This window comes from Arachis stenosperma, chromosome 10, assembly GCF_014773155.1.
Source record: "Arachis stenosperma cultivar V10309 chromosome 10, arast.V10309.gnm1.PFL2, whole genome shotgun sequence".
NCBI classification, from domain to species: domain Eukaryota; kingdom Viridiplantae; phylum Streptophyta; class Magnoliopsida; order Fabales; family Fabaceae; genus Arachis; species Arachis stenosperma.
The window spans coordinates 96,235,515-96,256,950 of record NC_080386.1 but is presented as its reverse complement, the minus strand read 5'-3'; the positions used below and the strand labels follow the sequence as shown (position 1 = coordinate 96,256,950).

The 21,436-nt window shown below is 38.4% G+C and overlaps 2 protein-coding genes across 2 annotated transcripts; both read left to right on the top strand.

Moving 5' to 3' along the window:
• The first annotated feature begins 8,155 nt into the window (after nt 1-8,155).
• On the top strand, nt 8,156-10,537 carry LOC130955362 (adenine/guanine permease AZG1). The gene has a single exon (XM_057882203.1). The coding sequence runs from the start codon at nt 8,339-8,341 to the stop codon at nt 10,106-10,108; it is 1,770 nt and encodes a 589-aa protein (XP_057738186.1). The 5' UTR covers nt 8,156-8,338; the 3' UTR covers nt 10,109-10,537.
• Nucleotides 10,538-15,859: 5,322 nt separating this feature from the next.
• On the top strand, nt 15,860-18,074 carry LOC130956025 (phosphoglucan phosphatase LSF2, chloroplastic). Its single transcript, XM_057883047.1, has 4 exons — nt 15,860-16,132; nt 16,342-16,547; nt 16,878-17,048; nt 17,268-18,074. Exons 1-4 carry the CDS (start codon nt 15,862-15,864, stop codon nt 17,469-17,471), a joined length of 852 nt encoding a protein of 283 aa, XP_057739030.1. The 5' UTR covers nt 15,860-15,861; the 3' UTR covers nt 17,472-18,074.
• Nucleotides 18,075-21,436: the final 3,362 nt, after the last annotated feature.

Here is a 21,436-nt window from a genome sequence, read left to right as displayed (position 1 = left end):
GAGGACTCGATTGCTGACGGGGCCGAGGAAGCTTGGAGGATTTTTAAGGAGCAAGTCGGAGTCATCGCTCCTGACTTGGATCTTTCTCCTTTGGATCCTGATAAGGTCGTTATCGATGGTGCCATAGTGGATCCCCCTGCTCCCGTGATCATTTCCGAGTCAGAATTGAAGACTCGGGGGCAGAGGATTATTGAGTCCCCTCCTCGCCCAAAGGATGCTCCGAGCACTTCCGTAGTTCCTCTGACTTCCTCTTCATCTCCTATGGATGCCTCTCTCCCTGGTCCCGATGCTGCTCCTACTACTCCTTCTGGTGGTGATCCGTCTACTCCTTTGAAAAAGTGATTTTGTTGGCTATATGGGGGCCCGGCCTGTGGGTCCCCCCTTTTTAAACTCTTTTATTTGTTGTTTGTTGGTGGTTTACTGAACAATTTTCTTTTTGGCCTTTTAAGGCTGTAAACAAAACATTTGATAATACCCTTTTTTAATAAGGGTTTTAAGTTAACAAAAAATAAATACCCTTTTTTGGATAAGAGTTTAAGTTACCTTTCGTGTGCATGCTTTTCTGTTTTTGTTTGGTACTTTAGAGAATTTTTCCGACCTTTTTCTTGGAAAACCTTTTCTTTGGCTCGTCTTTATGAGCTTGACAGTCTTTTGGGCTTAGGTTTTTTCGATCTCTCTTTTCCATTATTCCTTTATGCTCAACTTTGTGGTTTATTGAGCTTTTATGTCTTAGGTTATTTTTGCGATGCGTTTTTCTTCTACTCGGTTCTTCATTCCGATTTACGGGTTGAAGTGTTTCCGAGCTTTTCTACTCGGGTTTTTATTTCGACTTATGAGTCGGATTGTCTCCGAGTTTCTTACGATCAACTCATATAACCTCTTTACACCGACTTGTACCTCGTCGTTTTATCCTGACGACCATCTAGGTCGGTTCATGGGATTTTCACGTTTTGTCGAGCTTAAGTCGGCGCGTTTCGTAGAAAAAAGAGAAAACAAGAAGGAATTTATAAGAGATATTTGTAAAAAGATCTTTTATTATTGGGGGGGGTACCTTACTGCTACTAAGGGCTTTTGACAACCTATTTCCCTTAGCCTCTACTATGATGCCTCGTTAAAAACCCTTCTCCAGAAAAAAACCCTTTTATTTTGGGAAAAAATCATGAAGTTGGGAAAAGAGTACATCAGGGAGTAGAGTTCGCTTTTAACTGTAGTACCTTTTTCATATTACAAGCATGCCACGGCCTCGGTAACTCGGTGCCGTTCAGATCGGTCACTTTATAATAACCTTTTCCTAAGACCTCATTGACTTTGTATGGTCCCTTCCAATTAGCAGCGAGTTTTTCTTCCCCTGATTTGTTGACTCCAATGTCGTTTCTGATCAAGACCAAGTCATTCGGGGCAAATGTTCTTCGAATGACTTTTTTGTTGTACCTTGTAGTCATCCTTTGCTTCAACGCTGCTTCTTTTATCTGGGCTTCTTCTCGGACTTCGGGGAGCAAATCGAGCTCCTCTTTATGCCCCTGTATATTTCCGATCTCGTCATGGAGAATCACCCTTGGGCTTTGTTCATTGATTTCTATTGGTATCATGGCTTCTATGCCATAGACTAGTCGGAATGGCGTTTCTCCAGTGGCGGATTGGGGGGTTGTCCTGTAAGCCCATAGCACTTGTGGGAGCTCCTCAGCCCAGGCTCCTTTTGCATCTTGTAATCTTTTCTTCAGTCCTGCCAGTATGACTTTGTTGGCTGTCTCGCCTTGTCCATTGGCTTGCGGATGTTCTACCGAGGTGAACTGGTGTTTGATTTTCATACTGGCTACTAGGCTTCTAAAGGTAGAGTCGGTGAACTGGGTTCCATTATCTGTAGTAATAGAATAAGGTATCCCATATCTTGTGGTGATATTTTTGTAGAGGAACCTCCGACTTCTTTGAACGGTGATGGTGGCCAATGGTTCTGCTTCTATCCACTTTGTGAAGTAATCTATTCCCACGATCAGGTATTTGACTTGTCCTGGTGCTTGGGGAAAAGGACCTAACAAATCCATTCCCCATTTTGCAAAGGGCCATGGAGAAGTGATACTGATGAGCTCTTCCGGGGGAGCCACATGGAAATTTACATGTATCTGACATGGTTGACACTTTTTCACAAATTCTGTGGCATCTTTCTGCAAGGTCGGCCAGTAGAATCCAGCTCGGATCACTTTCCTGGCTAGTGACCTTGCTCCGAGATGATTTCTGCAGATCCCACTGTGAACTTCCTCTAACACCTCGGTGGTCCTTGAGGTCGGTACGCACTTTAACAATGGCGTTGATATCCCCCTTTTGTAGAGAATATTTCTCACCAAAGTGTAATGTTGTGCTTCCCTCCGGATTTTCTTAGCCTCTTTTTCCTCTTTGGGAAGAATGTCGAATTTCATGTATTCGACCAAGGGGTTCATCCATCCGAGGTTTAAACCGGCTACCTCAAGGACCTCTTGTTTGTCTTCTACTTTTACCACGGAGGGTTCCTGGAGAGTTTCCTGGATCAGGCTTCTGTTATTCCCTCCTGGCTTGGTACTTGCCAGCTTGGATAGGGCGTCTGCTCTGCTATTAAGATCCCAAGTTATGTGTTTGACCTCGGTTTCTGCAAAGCGCCCAAGGTGTTCCAGAGTTTTTCGAAGTACCTCTTCATATTTGGGTCCTTTGCCTAATACTCTCCACTTATCTGGGAGGTCACCACTTGTGAGTCGCTGTATACCATCACCTTTGTAGCACCGACTTCTTCTGCTAGCTTCAATCCAGCAATCAGGGCTTCATACTCTGCCTGATTATTTGAAGCTGGGAATTCGAACTTGAGGGAAACCTCTATTTGGGTTCCTCTTTCATCTACTAATATTATGCCTGCACCGCTTCCTGTCTTATTTGAGAATTCATCTACATAGAGTTCCCATGTAGTTGGCTTTTCCTCTTGATCTCCTGCGTATTTTGCGATGAAGTCGGTGAGGCACTGGGCTTTAATCGCCGTCCGAGTTTCATACATCAAGTCGAACTCGGAGAGCTCTATTGCCCATTGAACCATTCTTCCTGCGACATCCGTTTTTTGGAGGATTTACTTTATGGGTTGGTTCATGCGGATTCTTACTGTATGAGCCTGAAAGTAAGGCCGTAGCCTTCGTGAGGCTACTACTAAGGAGTAGGCAAACTTCTCTAGTTTGTGGTATCTTAGCTCGGGTCCTTGTAGAACTTTGCTGATGAAATATACTGGATGCTGGCCGACCTTGTCTTCTCTTATCAGGGCTGACGCGACAGCCTTGTCTGCTATAGATAAATATAGAACGAGGTCTTCTCCAGCTGCAGGTCGGGTCAGAATCGGAGGTTGGCTCAAGAATCTTTTGAACTCCTGAAATGCCTCCTCGCATTCAGGAGTCCATTCGAACTGACATCCCTTTCTCAATAAGGAAAACAGTGGAAGGGATTTTAGTGCTGATCCTGCCAAGAATCTAGAGAGGGCTGCAAGTCGGCCATTTAGCTGCTGGACCTCTCTTAAACAGGTCGGGCTTTTCATTTCCAAGATAGCTCTACATTTATCGGGATTGGCTTCAATCCCTCTTTGTGTCAGCATGAACCCTAGAAATTTTCCCGCCTCTACCGCGAAGGCACACTTTGCGGGATTTAATCTCATCCCGTGTAACCTTATGGTGTCGAAGACTCGCGAGAGGTCTAACAAGAGGTCGACTTTTTTCTTGGTTTTCACCAGCATGTCGTCGACGTATACTTCCATTAGGCTCCCAAGGTGGGGGGCAAACACTTTGTTCATCAGCCTTTGGTATGTGGCCTCTGCATTTTTTAATCCAAATGGCATGACCACATAGCAAAAATTTGCTCTGGGCATGATGAAGGATGTCTTTTCCTGGTCCGGCTCATACATCGGGATTTGGTTATACCCCGAGTAGGCATCCATGAACGACAAGTATTGATACCCCGAGCTGGAGTCTACTAGGGTATCAATACTTGGTAGCGGATAAGGGTCCTTGGGACATGCCTTATTTAAGTCGGTATAGTCGACGCACATTTTCCATTTGTCATTTTGTTTTTTGACTAGCACTACATTGGCTAGCCATGTTGGGTACTTGACTTCTCTGATGAAGCCGGCTTCTAGGAGCACCTGTACTTGTTCTTCTACTACCAGGGCTCGTTCTAGGCCGAGCTTGCGTCTTCTTTGTTGTACAGGTCGGGACCCCGGGTAGACCGAGAGCTTGTGGGCCATGAGCTCGGGGTTTATCCCAGGCATATCGGAGGCCTTCCAGGCAAAGAGGTCGGAGTTGTCTCTTAGGAGCTTAGTCAATCCTTGTTTTAGGGTTTCCCCTAGGTTGACTCCTATGTGAGTATTTTTTCCTTCCTCTTTACCGACCTGTATCTCCTCGGTTTTTCCTCCCGGTTGTGGTCGCAGCTCTTCTCTAGCCCTTGCGCCACCGAGCTCTATTGTGTTAACTTCTCTGCCTTTTTCTCTCAGGTTTAGGCTTTCATTGTAGCATTTCCTTGCCAATTTCTGATCTCCCCTTACCGTTGCTATCCCCGCCGAGGTCGGGAATTTCATACAAAGGTGGGGAGTGGATACCACCGCTCTGAGTCGATTAAGGGTAACTCTGCCGATTAAAGCATTATATGCTGACCCTACATCGATGACTATGAAGTGTATACTCAGAGTTTTGGATTTTCCCCTTTTCCAAAGGTAGTGTGTAAGGGTAGAAATCCTAGTGATTTTATTGGCGTGTCGCCTAATCCGTATAAGGTGTCGGGGTAAGCTCTTAATTCTTTCTCATCCAACCCTAGTTTGTCAAAAGCGGGCTTAAAAAGGATGTCCGCTGAGCTTCCTTGGTCTACTAGGGTTCTGTGGAGATGGGCATTTGCTAGGATCATAGTTATTACCACTGGATCATCGTGTCCAGGGATTATTCCTTGCCCATCTTCTTTTGTGAATGAAATGGTAGGGAAGTCGGGTGATTCTCCTCCGACCTGGTAGACTCTCTTGAGATGCCTTTTACGAAAGTATTTGGTGAGTCCCCCTCCCACGAACCCTCCTGAGATCATATGGATATGTCTCTCTGGAGTCTGCGGTGGTGGGTCTCTTCTATCCATATCATCTCGCTTTCTCTTCCCACGACTGTCCGACCTTTCTAAGAGATATTTGTCAAGCCGACCTTCTCTAGCTAGCTTTTCTATCACATTTTTAAGGTCGTAACAGTTGTTTGTGGAGTGACCATATATTTTATGGTACTCACAGTAGTCGCTGCGGCTCCCCCCCCCCCTTTTATTTTTAATGGGTCTGGGAGGTGGCAGCCTTTCAGTATTGCAAATTTCTCTGTATACATCCACTATAGAAACCTTTAGAGGAGTATAAGAGTGATATTTCCTTGGTCTATCGAGACCGAGTTCTTCCTTTTTCTTGGTTTCCCTCTCCCTTTCTTTTGTTGAGGGGAGGTGCCCAGGTCGCCAACTCAGATCTCTCAGCTTAGCATTTTCCTCCATGTTGATGTACTTTTCAGCTCTTTCCTGCACATCACTTAAGGAGATGGGGTGTCTTTTGGATATGGACTGTGAAAAGGGACCTTCTCTAAGCCCATTGACTAACCCCATTATGACTGTCTCGGTGGGCAGGTCTTGGATCTCTAAACATGCTTTGTTGAACCTTTCCATATAGGCTCGTAAGGATTCTCCGACCTCCTGCTTTATTCCCAGAAGGCTCGGCGCATGTTTCACTTTGTCTTTCTGGATAGAGAACCTCATCAAAAACTTTCTTGAGAGGTCTTCAAAACTGGTGACCGACCTCGGAGGAAGGCCGTCGAACCACTTCATCGCCGCTTTCGATAGGGTCGTCGGGAAAGCTTTGCATCGCGTAGCGTCGGAAGCATCAGCCAGGTACATCCGACTTTTGAAATTGCTTAAGTGATGCTTCGGATCCGTGGTTCCGTCATAGAGGTCCATATCGGGGCTTTTGAAGTTCCTTGGAACTTTTGCCCTCATTATGTCCTCGCTGAAAGGATCCTCCCCTCCTAAGGGCGGTTCTTCTCGTTCGTCATGGGAGTTCCGACCTTTGAGGAAGGATTCTAACTTCAAGAGTTTCCTTTCTAACTCTTTTCGTCGTTCCATCTCCTCTTTTAGGTTCTTCTCAGTCTCCCTTTGTCACTCCCGTTCTTGTTCTAACTGTTCCAGGCGACTTTGGTGGACGTGGACTAATCCCATGAGTTCAGTTGCATAGGATGGTCCATCTTTCTCCGATTCGCGCCCTTCTGAAGAATTCACCTTCGGATTTTTGACTCCGGAGGTACCTTCTCTGTGCTGATCGTTGGTTCCCTGGTGAAGGGTCAAGTCTGCGTCATTGTTTCCGGTGTCCAGATTCTCTTGTTCAGAATCTGATTCTACATGACCCTCTTCGGGGGATCTGTCCGCCATCACTGGTTGATCTCTCGTGTCCTCGGCAACGGCACCAATGTTATGGTGGGTAACCGGAGATTAATGGGTTGGATGACGTTGGTTGGTCCAATCGTTGGAAAGGGGAGGCCTTCGTGTGGATCGGCACCTGGAGGGCCTCCGTCCGACTTGTGCGCGTGAAAGAATGGGGGGTGGTACCTGCAAAGACACTCCAATGCCTAAGTCAGCAAGAGCGTAAGCAGGTCTGGAGAGTATTGGGACCTAGAGATACCTGAGGAATGTCAGTGTATTTATAGTGGTGAACCAATAACCACCGTTGAAGTAGTGCCACTTTTTTAGGGTGTTAACCGTCCCTTTATCTTGGGGAGGTTAAGATATGGATACTAGAAGTGGTTAGAGAGATTTTAGGGGCAGTTACTCATCTGAATGAGTGCTTATCTGCCAGCTAACCCTCATTCTCGACTTCTTTAGAACAAGTCGTGGTGAGCACTGACTTCGTAAGACGAAAGTCGGTGCCGAGTGAGGCTCAATCCGTGGGATTAGGCCTTTTGTTTGGACTTGGGCCTTTACTGTTGCGCCAGGATATGAACATAACTACTAATAAAAAATAATAAATTTTGTTGATGTTTTATTAATTTTTTTTATCTATATGCTATGCATCACAAAAAAAAAAAAAAAAAAAAATTGCAGCGCCAAGTGGAGCAGCTAATAGCCTAATATGGTTAATTAGTCAACAATTGATTATCCATAGTCGCCTTTTAGGTGGATTTTAATTTTATTTTAGACCATAAATAGCTGCGAGGGAAAAATTATACTGGCGTTCACACCTGCATATTACTACAAAAGTACAAATGCTAAACATATATAAGTAGATGAAATTATTAATGAAAATTAATATAGTCATGATTCATGAAAGACAGAAAGAAAAACCGAAAATCAAAGTCAAATAGCTAGTGCCATCAACTAACCCAACTCTACAAGAAACATAATCTTCAAACATCATTCATGCATGTGCTAATAATACTGAACTTGGATTTCTGAGGAATAAAGGAACATATTTGGTGGTGTGCTATGCTATGCGTCAAGGTGTAAACACAATAGGAGCAAATACATTTGTATTCATCAAACTCCGACCTAATTGTTTGAAAAATTTTCAAAATGGAATACTAAATTCCGTAATGTTGATACCTAAATATCTGTTATATGGAAATCAATGGAGCCCATTTTTATTATTATTAAGAAACATCAATCTACCAAAGAAATGTGCATCTAAGGCTTGGTTAGGAAAATTTTTTTGAAAATATAATTGTAAACCAATTTGTATTTGTAGTTTTTAAAAAATAAAATTTTTCTTTAAAATATTTAAAATAGAATTTTTAAAATTATTTTTTATTTATTAAAATTTAAAAATTTAATATAATCTTATACATTGATTAATTTTTTTTCTTACAAACTTGATGATGATAAAAATGATTTTCTTAAAAAATTAATTACAGTGAAACTAACTCTAGTGAGTTAGTTAAAAAATAGATCCATTATTTAAAAAAAATTCTATTATCCTAATTTTTTAAATTTTAAAATTAAAAAAAAAAGTTGATTTATATCGAAATTGGTTACCTAGACTTTTTCAACCAAAAATAATTCTAATAGGTTGACAGGTACAGGTATGGAAAATATTTAAACAATTCAATAAATTAAAATATTTTGATACCCTTTGTGGCAACTGTATGACTTGTATAAAAAAGATCCCCTCCCCCTCCCTATAGGAATCTATCGCTACGAAAAAAAGAAGAGAGCAAAGCCAGAAATGAAATCTGACTCTGTTTTCTTCTTCTATTGCTCTGTTTCAGTCTCACCTTCTGTCTCTTTCGTACATTAAACCTTGACATCATTAAACCACACCAATCTCATAATAATAACAGAAAAGCCCATGGAAACCGAGGCCGAGGGGCCCGGGCTCCCACAACACCAAGCCCACAATAAGCCTCTCTCCGGCATTAACGCTTATGTTGCAAACAGCAGAATTGGCAAACGCTTCAAGCTCTCAGAGCGGAACACCACCTTCACCACCGAGCTCCGCGCCGGAACCGCCACGTTCCTCACCATGGCATACATACTCGCAGTCAACGCCTCCATCCTCACCGACTCCGGTGGCACGTGCTCTGTCTCCGACTGCGTACCACTCTGCTCCGACCCTTCCATCCCACTCTCTAACTGCACCGGACCCTCACTCTCCATCAAGAAGCCCGACGTTTCCTGCAAGTTCGACCCGGTAAACCCGGGCTACACGGCCTGCCTGGAGAAGACCCGCAAGGACCTCATCGTCGCCACCGTTGCCTCCTCCCTCATTGGCTGCGTCATCATGGGAGCCTTCGCCAACCTTCCCTTGGGCCTGGCACCAGGCATGGGCACAAACGCTTACTTCGCTTACACCGTCGTGGGCTTCCACGGCTCCGGTAACGTCTCCTACCAGAGCGCACTCGCTGCAGTATTCATCGAAGGCCTAATCTTCCTCCTCCTCTCGGCGATCGGGTTTCGAGCCAAGCTCGCCAAGCTAGTCCCTAAGCCCGTCAGGATCAGCTCCTCCGCCGGAATCGGGCTTTTCCTTGCCTTCATCGGGCTTCAAAACAACCAAGGAATAGGCCTGGTCGGTTACAGCTCCTCCACACTAGTAACCCTGGCGGGCTGCCCGAGCTCATCTCGGGCATCCCTGGCACCCGTGATCGCCGCCGCAAACGGAACCGTGAGCCTAATCCCTGGAGGCACAGTTTCCGGCGACATATTCTGCCTCCGGGACAGAATGGAAAGCCCAACACTGTGGCTGGGCCTAGTAGGCTTCATTATAATCGGTTACTGCCTGGTGAAAAACATAAAAGGCGCAATGATCTATGGCATCGTGTTCGTAACCGCGGTATCGTGGTTCCGTAACACGAAAGTAACGGCGTTTCCGAACACGGACGCCGGAAACGCCGCCCACGAATATTTCAAAAAGGTTGTCGACATTCACAGCATAAAGAGCACCGCGGGAGCGCTGAGCTTCAAGGGCATAAACACAGGGCATTTCTGGGAAGCCCTCGTAACGTTCTTGTATGTCGACATTCTCGACACCACCGGAACTTTATACTCCATGGCGCGCTTCGCCGGCTTCGTCGACGCCAACGGCAACTTCCAGGGTCAGTACTTCGCCTTCATGTCCGACGCCACGTCCATCGTCGTGGGATCACTGCTCGGCACGTCTCCAGTCACGGCGTTTATAGAATCTTCAACGGGGATAAGGGAAGGAGGGAGGACGGGGATAACGGCGTTGACGGTGGCAGGGTACTTCTTTCTTGCGTTTTTCTTCACGCCGTTGTTGGCGTCGATACCGGCGTGGGCGGTGGGGCCGCCGTTGATACTGGTGGGTGTGCTGATGATGAGATCAGTGGTGGAGATCGATTGGGATGATATGAGGCAGGCGATACCGGCGTTTGTGACGCTGTTACTGATGCCGTTAACGTATTCCATTGCTTATGGTCTTATTGGTGGGATTGGCACTTACATAATGTTGAACCTTTGGGACTGGTTTTCGATGCTTTTAGGTCACTATGGCCTCTTTCTCAAACCATCTAATGCTCCTCCTCCTCCTTCTTCCAATTCCCATAATCTTGGGGTTCAAAGTAATGGATCTTCTGTTAAAGAGCTTCAATTACATCATGTTTAGGCTTGCTTTATTGGATTATTTATTTATTTGGAGAATGCTAGGGGGACAATGAGTTTGGTGAACAATATGAACAACCACCAATCAAATAAAAACACACTATACTTTTAAATTAACCCTCTAAATTTTAATATTAAAATAACCATCCGTACACTAGTAAAATGAACATCCAATTTACATTGTTTAATATTTTCATTGTTCACCTATACTTTTCTTATTTATTTTTATTAGCTTCTCATTCATATGACAATTTGATAGGAAGCTAGGCTTTCACACACAGTACCACTAAGTAGTCTTCTTATGACCTTTAGGTAATAGAACCACTTCTGAATTCAATTAATGTCCAATTATAGTTTTTAGGTAATAGAGATTATTATTGTGAATACATGCTTTGGTTCCTTTAATGGTTAATTTATACCTTTGTTACTCTTTTTTCTTGCTTGTGTTAATATAGAATTGCATTTTTTATTTTCTCTCCGAGCTGAAGAAAATAAAGGAGGAAATTGTGGATGGACTTGAGTTTTCTCTAACATGTCTCACTCATTTTCGTCATTGTTTGGAGTTACTATTGTTTTTCCTCCCAAGTTTTTGTGCCTCGGATTCAGCCAAATTGCATGGTAGGTTTCCATTAATTGTATATTCCGAAAGCTCTTTTATCTTTGACCCTTCTCTGTTTTTTTGTTTGCTAATAGTTTTCTATTTTATACTCCGGCATATGCTCTACTTCATAACAAAGAATTTTATGAATACCATATTTGTTTTGGTCTGCTCAACACGTTCAAGAATTTTATTTTATTTTTTAAAAAAAATGCCGAAAGATTTTCACCTTTAATACATAGGTCATAGGTGTGACTAATGGGTAAGTTTCCACATGCATGAACGTGTGATTTTTTTAGTATCACAATTGAACTTTAGTGCCTTACTAATTGTTTCAACTTAATTATTAATGTTCTGGCATGTTTTATCGAGAAAAAGTTATTTATATCATCATTGAAATTTGTTTGTATATACTCGACCATTTTTAGTTGATTAAGAGTGGTTTAACCATAATTAGTTAGAAGATGCACAACTAATTAAAATTTTTGAAGTGTGGTTACTTTGTCGAGTTATTATATCCACATATCAGACACATTTTAGACACAATATTTATCGATATTCGTCCGACATACGTGTTTGATGTATTCAATTGTATTTTAATAAAAAATAAAAAAAAATTTAGACGCGTTTGGACACACTTAAATCACGTATCATCATTCCAACTTTATTCTTATTTCTTAACATGCATTTTTGAAATAAATTTAAAAATAATATATATTATTTTTATTAAAACAATAAATATTTTAAATATTTTATATAATTAAAATAAGATATTAATAATAATTAAAAAATTGATATATATTTTATTAATATCAATAAAATATCAAAATATCATTATAATTTATCTAAATAATATTTTATATTATATTTTATATATATATGCGTTTTTCATTTTTTTATAAAATTTTAAAATTTGTGTATCAAGGTATCACATATAATGTCTTGTTTTGTGTCTATATTAATGTCCGTACATCACAGTTTAAAATAAATAAAACTATTAATACGATTTTCAGCTAATATATGACATCAATTTTCCCTTCTAATTTACATATGTTTATTGTTAACTGGTCTAAGTAATTAAGAAGGGTATTAGTAAATTAGAGAAGTTACTAAATAAAATACGGACTCAAATAAGTTTTTTTATTTTTATAAAATACTTATTCTTTGGTTTTGATCTCTATTTTAATTCATGTCGTTATTATTACTCTTTCATGTCAATACTTAATATAGCAAACTAATGGCAGAGACTAAAATAAAGATATTCTTAATTTTATAAAAACAAAAAAAAACAGGTATTTTTTAAGGAAAAAAAATTTATTTAAACCTAAAATACAAGTATAACGATATCTTTTGTTGAAAAATTATTTCCTTCTAATTTTCCATGAAGGCATCAACCACTTAAAAGGATAATGTCACCATGACAAGGCAATAGAAGTAGACAGTTTGTAGTGGAGAATTAATAAAGCAAACATAGACCATCCACTTGTCTTGGACCTCATCTTAATTAAGCAAAGCTGGCTATAAGCTTTTGCCAATAAAATCAAGCAAAAATTAATGGATTAACACGTACCAAAGTACGAGAGGACAGCATGATTCTACTAGTTTAATGAGATTGATTATTGGCTTCTAAACTTAATTCTTATTCCCAAATGAATTCCTGTTTCATTAGATTGTTAAGATTCCGTGTGATGATTGAAATGCACAGAAATTAAATTGGAGTGGATAGAACATATTCTTGGCTAGCTAGTTGCTCATTTGATCATGCAATTGCAACAACTAATATACATGGCTTTGTGTCAAACTCTCGATAGCCCAAAAGATCAGAAGACTTTGCCCCTTTCTCAAAGCAACGCAAAATATATGGTTGGTTTGGTTGGTAGTCCTGTTAGTTAGTGTTTGCCATAGGAAGAGGCTAGTGGGAAGATTCTCATATGAAATGACACCCAATCACCATTTCTTAATTAACAGGCACGTGATAGTCATAAATGGCAACAACCTAGCAAACCCTACCTCCATCATTTTATATTTATCCGCAAACAATTGTATTCAAATTGGTATTTGAGATATTAATTTAAGGAATCTCAGGGGAGTAATATTTTTATGGTAAAACAAATTAAATAATATCGACTCAACATAAAATAAATACAAAAAAATATTGATCTTTTAACGTTTTTATTTATTTAAATTTATAGTTAAAAATTATCTTGAATAAGTAAAATGAAGTTGAATAATAGTTTAATCAATAATTGTAAAGTAAATGTATAAAAATAAAATACTAACCTTTTCTAGTACACCTATTATGCGTGCTATGAGTTAAAATGTTAAATTTATTGAATTCTGTAAAAACTAAGAATTAGTATACTAAAAATTTGAGTTTTATTTAAGAATTTTTGTTGGTCAATGAATTATTGTGTATATATGATAAAATTTAAATTTTTGATATTTTTTAAGTAAATGAATGAATTAATCATTCAATCAACTCAAATTAGTTTTTGTGAAGGGCTCAGATAAAGACGCCTAAAACGTCTTCTTTTAAAGATGTTTTTTATTAATTAAAATTTAACATATATAATCGATTAAATCATGTTATTTTTGTCAAAATTAAGCTTGACAAATTGATTTAACCGAAAAAATAGTGAATCGAATCTTGAACTGGTCTAAATTAATATTATTTTTTTATAAAAAATAACTACAATATCCTTATTATAGAGAATGATTAAAATACTATATATATATATATATATATATATATATATATATATATATTAATTTTAAAAATTCTAAGTCCTAATTCTATAATAGAAAAATAAAGGATTAAAATTTAAGATTCTCAAAATTAATATATATAATCGAAATATTTTAGTCATTTTTTATAAAAAAAATAATATTAATTTAGATTAGTTTAAGATTTGATTTATTATTTTTCGGTCAAATTAATTTGTCTAGTCTAATTTTAACAAAAATAACACGATTTAATCAATTATATATGTGTTAAATTTTAATTATTAAAAAACATTTTTATAAAAAGACATTTTTCAGCGTCTTTAGTGAGTCGTGAGTGGCTCTTTTATGTGAAAGATACTGATTAAATAAAATCAACAACTCTCTCATGAGGGTTTAGGTTTCGGAAAAACAAGATTAGTAGGAAACAATGTGGGCTCAAGACTGAAGAAACATATATGATTCCAGTCGTTAAGCTTCTCAGTTCTCAGAGCAGTTCTCTAGTGTAAAACTTCTGCCGATGTTTCTCTGTTTTTGCTACATTAATATCCATGCAAATGAAAGGTTACGTTATATTGAAAATTCAATTGTTTTTGTAACAATAATAATCCTATATATAGTATAGATAATGAAAAGACTAAGGAATGATCACTGGACTTTGCACTCATTGATACGAAAAGTTTACACGTTTATATAATTGTGCTACATATGTAGGATCATTTCTTTAATTTCTCATTCAAGAATTAGTGGCATTGAAAGAGATGTGGTTTTCAATGTTTTATAATTAATAAGCCGGAGAAAACAGGGCAGTGGTGGCACCAAATAAGACTAAAGCTTTATTGCATTGGCATTTTGGCACACAACACAAAACAAGTAAACATCAAGAGTGGGATTAGGTGCACTATAATGCAAAGAAACCTTTTGAGTCCCGCTCCCATATTGAATACCTTATCTATCTACTAATAATGTGAAAGTGACAGAGTGAGATTAAGAAATCCTTACAAAAATATAAACGTTAAAAACCTTGATTTAAGCTCTATCACTTCAACAAATGGATTTAATCGAATGGGATCATAATAATAATTAGAGTGCACACGCTAAGGTAGAGTTGATAGATTCTTGTTCAATTCAGCTGTCACCCACAAGCAGTCAATGGCATGTCATTCATGTGGGTCAAGGGAAGCCTTATTCTCTACCATAGATTGTTGTATGTTTGTGAATTACATTCATGAATTCTTATCCAAAATTTATGAGCTGCATATCAGTATTTATTATCAAAAGACCCAACGTTTATTTATTTCACTTCATAAATAAACGGAAGATATAATTCATAGAAATACTTATTTGAAATTTCAATATTATAACTCTATTTTTTATATTTGAATTAGGTTGTGTCCAAAAACCACTTTTAGTTGTGTAAATGTGAAATGACATAGGATGCCTGGAGGGTGAGTAACTTCAAACAATAGAGACTGTATATGGAGATTCAATTTGTTGTACAACTAGTACCTTATACATTATATAAATGATATGATTCATCAAGAGTACTAGAGTAGATCGAGGAGTCTGTATACAACATGTGGCTAGCTAGTGCCATATAATTGACCCATGAGGGAAAGTCAACTAGACAATCTTTGTTGCAAGTGAGTAAGTATTACAATTATTTGGATCTGATCCAACAAATTGACTGCACATTCAACCCTAAACAGAAGACATCCCTTTTTTTTATGTTCATACATACGTTTGTTACTGACTAGAGAATTCATACATTTAGTCGCCTTTTTCTTTACATTTTTCTTTTTTGGTAACCGAAAGGATTTTTTTATTTTCGGTTGAAAATATCTTGCTTCATTACACAAAGGTCATACGAAGAGAAAATAAGTGCAACAATACGACAATGCATGTCAAATTCCAGATAATAACAAACCAAGCATACCTCTAATTAACCGTAGAATATTATCGGTAGCCCCCTAATCCGCTGCTACCAAATTCAGGTTTAGAATTTTCAATTTTTCACTTTCATACTACTCAAGCATCTACCATTGCCCATTACTTCCTATTATTTAACTACAACCCAACCAAAGTTGCTAATTACATATGTACCCAACAGATATGGCAGTCTAGTAATCTATAGATGCCCCATCCCTTCTTTTTTCTTCGACAGGCTTTTCTTTTCTTGTTTTTGGTCATGGACAGGCTTTTTAATATATACCCAGAAAGAGTAAGCATGACCCAACCCATAAAACAAACCAAGCTTTATGGACTGACCAACACTGGTAGTTATTTGGGAGGATCCATTTTATTGGTGTCATTGCTAGTTTGCTACAGCATCAGCCACCTCATATATTGGAGGGTATTTCGGTAAATAAAGCTTCATCAATTATATGACATATATATAATCTCGCTTAGAAACAAAAACCAACTAGAAGAAGAAGATGATGGAAATGCTTCCTTCAGTACCAGGATCTCCTTTGTTGAACACACAAGTACTTAGGAGGTACAAATCGCCATGCACTTTTGTGGTTCCTAACTACTCTCTTAGATTCACTCGGATATGCTGCAAGAAGCTATCAGAAAATGGCATTGATGAGAAGCACAAACCCTCCACCAGCAATACCACTGCCTCTAAATCCAAGGACAGAATGGAAGATTACAATATTGCTATGAAGAGAATGATGAGAAATCCTTATGAGTATCACCACGATCTGGGTTAGTTTCCTCTTTTTTTCCCTATTTGTTAGTTATGAATGCCAACTGTTTGATATAATGATGGGTTTCCTTTGTTAATTACTTGCATTTTGTATAAGGTGCTAGAAGGAACAGTTACTGCTGTATTAATTTGTGTCTATTATATAAAATGCATAGCATCAGTAATATGATTGCTGCTGCTGATGCAATCTGTGATCGATTTATTTCAGGTATGAATTACACACTTATAACTGACAATCTCATTGTGGGATCCCAACCACAGAAACCTGAAGACATCGATCACCTCAAGAAGGAAGAGGGTGTGACATACATTCTGAACTTGCAGCAGGATAAGGATGTAGAATATTGGGGAATAGACTTGAAGTCGATAACAAGGAGGTGTCATGAACTCGATGTTCGACATATGAGGAGGCCGGTAAGTAAGAAAGCTACAAGCCTGCATTTCAGTCAATTTTGTTGAGAAAATAATACCCGCTCTGAATTTTATGAAAGTATATACAACAATGCCAACTTATCTTGCTTAATGGCATTGTCATGAGATACAGATTTTAATTTTTCCTATCTGGTTAATAATGTATGGCTAACTCAAGGATCCATATACTTTTGGTGCAATTGACATTGTGCTTTAAATGTGTTAGAAAACCTTTTTCTGAAAGAGTTGTGAGTTTGTTAAATGCTTTGCCTGCTTCTCTGAGACTGGATTATAATTCACAGCTTGATATATTTTATAAATCTATTCTATTAGGCAATAGACTTTGATCCAAACTCCTTGCGAAATGTTCTACCTAAAGCAGTCTCATCATTGGAATGGGCAATCTCAGAGGGAAAAGGAAAAGTTTATGTGCATTGTACTGCTGGACTTGGGAGAGCACCAGGGGTGGCAATAGCTTATTTGTTCTGGTTCTATGACATGAATGTGAGTTCTAAACTTCCACCTATCTTTGATTCAAGAAATGATTATCAAATTTGATATTTTTAAGTGTAATGTTATGGTTGCACTAATTTTCTTGCTAGATATGAGGTTTAGCTCATGTTATGGAAAAACGGTATTTTTAATCTGTATGACAGATTAGTTCACAGTTTCTTAAGAAGTCTTAATTTTCAAGAAAAGAATGTGTTATCTTTCTTGTGACAGCTAAATACCGCATATGAGTTGTTAACTTCAAAGAGACCATGTGGACCTAATAAAAGAGCAATACGAGGAGCTACCTATGATTTGGCCAAGAATGATCCATGGAAGGAGCCATTTGAGTCTCTTCCAGATCATGCATTTGAAGATATAGCAGACTGGGAGAGGAAATTGATTCAAGATCGAGTTCGCTCCGTTCGTGGAACTTGAAAACTTACTTAAGTGTTCCTGTTATGAAAATTGGTTCCATGTGTTTGCATTCTGGATCAAAACATCACCTATTGGATTCATGTGCCAACTGTTATCAACTCATGTAAAAAACATATGATGTAACGATGCAATGCTATATTTGTGATAGCTCAGTGTATATGATACAGCCTGGTGTAGTATATCTAGGTTATAGCTTGTGCATACTAAAACTAGCTGCATTCTGCTATTAAGTTAATAACAAGTAGTTCAGGTCAGTTATGATAGAAGTTAGCACTGACTCTAGCTAGCTAGTTTCAGCGTATAGACTAAGACAAGATGAATAAAGATTTCAGATTCGCTCACTAGCACTTAGATTTGCTCTCTGTTTTCTTTCTTGGTGTTCATCTCTTCTTCCCACCTTCATGGAGGTTCTGTGTCATGATTGACAGGTTTCTATTTAACAAGATTCATGCATATCCTGGAAACTTGCAGGGTTGGTTCAAGATGCAATCATATCTGGGAATACATCCAACTTCCAAGCACATTCATAGGCATATATAACTTGTATAGTATGGAATGAAAAATAAATCAATTTTGTAAATAATGTACTAGACTTCATCATAATATATGAGAATCCAGAATAGTTTGTTGATCTAATAGCCAATCCTGTCAGCAACTAACTATTTGGAAAGTTCACAGACCGTGTAAATTTCCAGAGGCCGTGCAACCTCAAGCAGCTTTCAGAACAAACTTAAACCAAAAACCAACCCTTGTACACAATAAAATAACATCAAACTACACAAAATTCATACCACAATATCTACTAATGACTTGCCAACACTATTACTCTCAATTGAGTTCCATAAAATAATGAAAATTTATATAATATGAAATTTGAAAACTGGTCTATTTCCAACAATACCGCCTTAAGAAGAAGAAAGAAGAGGATAAGGAGAGGAAAATGAAAAACTTTGTTGTAGATTCACGACACCAAAAATTGAGAATTAAGTACGGTGAAGAGTGAGTATTATAAATTTTAGAGAAGAGAATGACATCTATCTTTTCTTCAATTTTTTTAAGGAAAGTTCTATGGTGTTGATGGGAAAAAAAATCCACACCTGTGGATATTATGTGACAGGCTTCTTAGATGAATACGTTTTGGTTGGCCATAATGACAAGTTCAGCTGATGGAACACTAGGTTAGGGAGAAGCAGCGGTTTTGCAGTTGTACTGCATACTGTAGAAAAGTTAATAAGTCTAATTAGATGGTAATTATTTTTGGCATCTTGGGGCTATTGGGCAAGTTTAATTTTTTTTTTCTGTGTATGTGGCCATGAGTGAATTTTGGGCTTGGGTCACATTTTTTTTAGGCAAGTGTGCAGAACAAATTTTCTTGTGGTTAAAAATTAGACAAATATAACATTAAAAAGGAAATGGGCTAAAAGTTTTTTTGAACTTGTCTGGGTTAACCGGTTTTTTAGTTTCCAATCAAGAGTCCCCACGAGTTCCTTCTCCCGCCGGCGACGACAAAGCCGAACCACGAGAAGCCAGTAACTGCGACGACACTCGGGTGACACTGGGAGACAGAATCAACAACCACAGGCACGGACGGCGGGCAACAACCACCATGCAGAGCTAGACCACTCACTAGCGAATGGAGGCGCGAGCAGCCTAGCACAGAGAAATCGAACAGGCGTGCAGCGGACGCGGAGGAGACAGGGATAGGAACGGGAGCACCACAGCGGAATTCCTTAGGTGCGACGAACGGCGGGTGCAGGGTACCACTCCCACAGACGGCGATAAGTGATGGTGGAGGCTAGGGTTTTCTTTCTGCGGCGGAGGCTAGGGGAAGTAGCTATTTTCTACAGGAAAGATTTGGAGGGGGGATAACGTGTGCAATACCTTTTCCCCCTTTCAAGTAACGAAACGACGTCGTCTTCTGTGAACCGTCCAGTTTAGATCCGGTCCGAGAAGCCAGTTCGGTTCGGCTATTCTTAATGATTTATAATTGGACGGTTTTTCACAGATCACCAGCCCGAAAAGATTTTAGGAAGTTACATAAGCTTAGCCACATTCTTTGGAAACTAAAAAACCGGTTAACCCACACAAGTCCAAAAAAACTTGTAGCCTATTTCCTTTTTAATGTTATCTTTGTCTAATTTTTAACCACAAGAAAACTTGTTCTGCACACTTGCATAAAAAAAATGTGACCCAAGCCCAAAATCCACTCATGGCCACATACACAGAAAAAAAAATTAAACTTGCCCAATAGCCCCAAGATGCCAAAAATAATTACCATCTAATTAGACTTATTAACTTTTCTACAGTGTGCAGTACAACTGCAAAACCGCTGCTTCTCCCTGACCTAGTGTCCCATCAGCTGAACTTGTCACTATGGCCAACCAAAACGTGTTCATCTAAGAAGCTTGCCACATAATATCCACAGGTGTGGATTTTTTTTCCCATCCACACCATAGAACTTCCCTTTTTTCAAGGCACAAAATAGAATATTTTTTTTCCAAGCGTACTTTGTATATGGTCTTCTCTCTACATATTGTGTTTCTGTATATTGTAGTTGAGGATTGTAAAAGAACTAACTCATCAGTTTATATTTACGGAAAATATAAGAGACTCAGTAGAATTTATTGTTTTTTATCAGTAATTAGTCAATAATATTTAAAAGTGATATGTATTTTAAATATTTATAATATGAAAAGTTCAAATATTATTTAGAAGTTATTAGTTTATATTTTTAGAATGTTTATTTTAGGTTGATGTATTTTAATTTTGTTTATTTAGCTAATAAATTGAATTTTATGTTTATGGACTTAAGATTTTGTTTATTTTAACCTAATAAGAGGTTATAAATACCTCCTAAATTATTGTAGTTGTCATTTAGTGATTAAAGATGTAAAAAACTCTCGTTTTGGATTTCGTGATGAGACCATAATGTGGACAAATGAGATAAATAAGAAAAAGAATTCAAACCAAATAAAAATGTTCACTGAAATTGAAAGGGATATATTGAAATTTAAAGAAGTTTTAGAATTGTGAATTTTGAATGAGAGAGAGCAGAACACCAAAGAAAGAAAGAAAAGTCAAAGAAGAGAAAAATAGAGGGCAGAAGCTAAAAATTAAAAGAATAGATAATGAATACACTAACTCACTTAAGTTACAGCAGTAGCTTATATATATACACAAGACAAAGATATATATAACTGTCCTACACCAAGACTCACTCAAAACAGAATATACCACCAAATAAAACCAAACTAACTACTTCTCTACTATTTTTCTAATTCTTTTATGAATAAAGATTTAGAACCTTTATCTTTTCTCTCCTTTACACTCCCCTTAAACTCGAGTATGGTCGAAGAGCAACTCGCAGTTTGATCCTTAATCTCTCAAAGGAAGTATGAGATAAAGGCTTGGTAAGGATATTTGCAATCTGCTCAACACTTGGAATGTGCACAATATGTAGAGAATTGTTCCTCAACTTATCTCTAATGAGCTGAACTTCAAGTTGAAAATGTTTCGTCTTATCATGGAGGATTGGATTATGCATAAGGAGGACTATGCTCAAGTTATCACAGTGAATCGTAGGAGGAGTCGGCAGAGGGACATATAGTTCATGAAGAAGATTTCATAGCTAGACCAATTTAGCTTCCCAAGACGCCAAGCTCCTGAATTCTACCTCTGTAGAACTCCTGCTTATAGTAGACTGCTTCCTACATGACCAAGACACTAAATTAGTCCCAAAATAGACACAAAACCCATATATTGACCTTCTATCCTCAATGTCAGTAGCCCAGTTTGAGTCTGAAAACACATAAAGCCTTGTGTCAGTTCATCTGTGAAAAGCCAAGCCAAGTTCCTTCATTTCTTACAAGTATCTGAGGATCTTCCTTGCAACTTTCCAGTGAGGAAGAAGAGGAGCATGCATGAATTGACTGATTTTACAACTGTAAAGGAGAGATCCGGTCGAG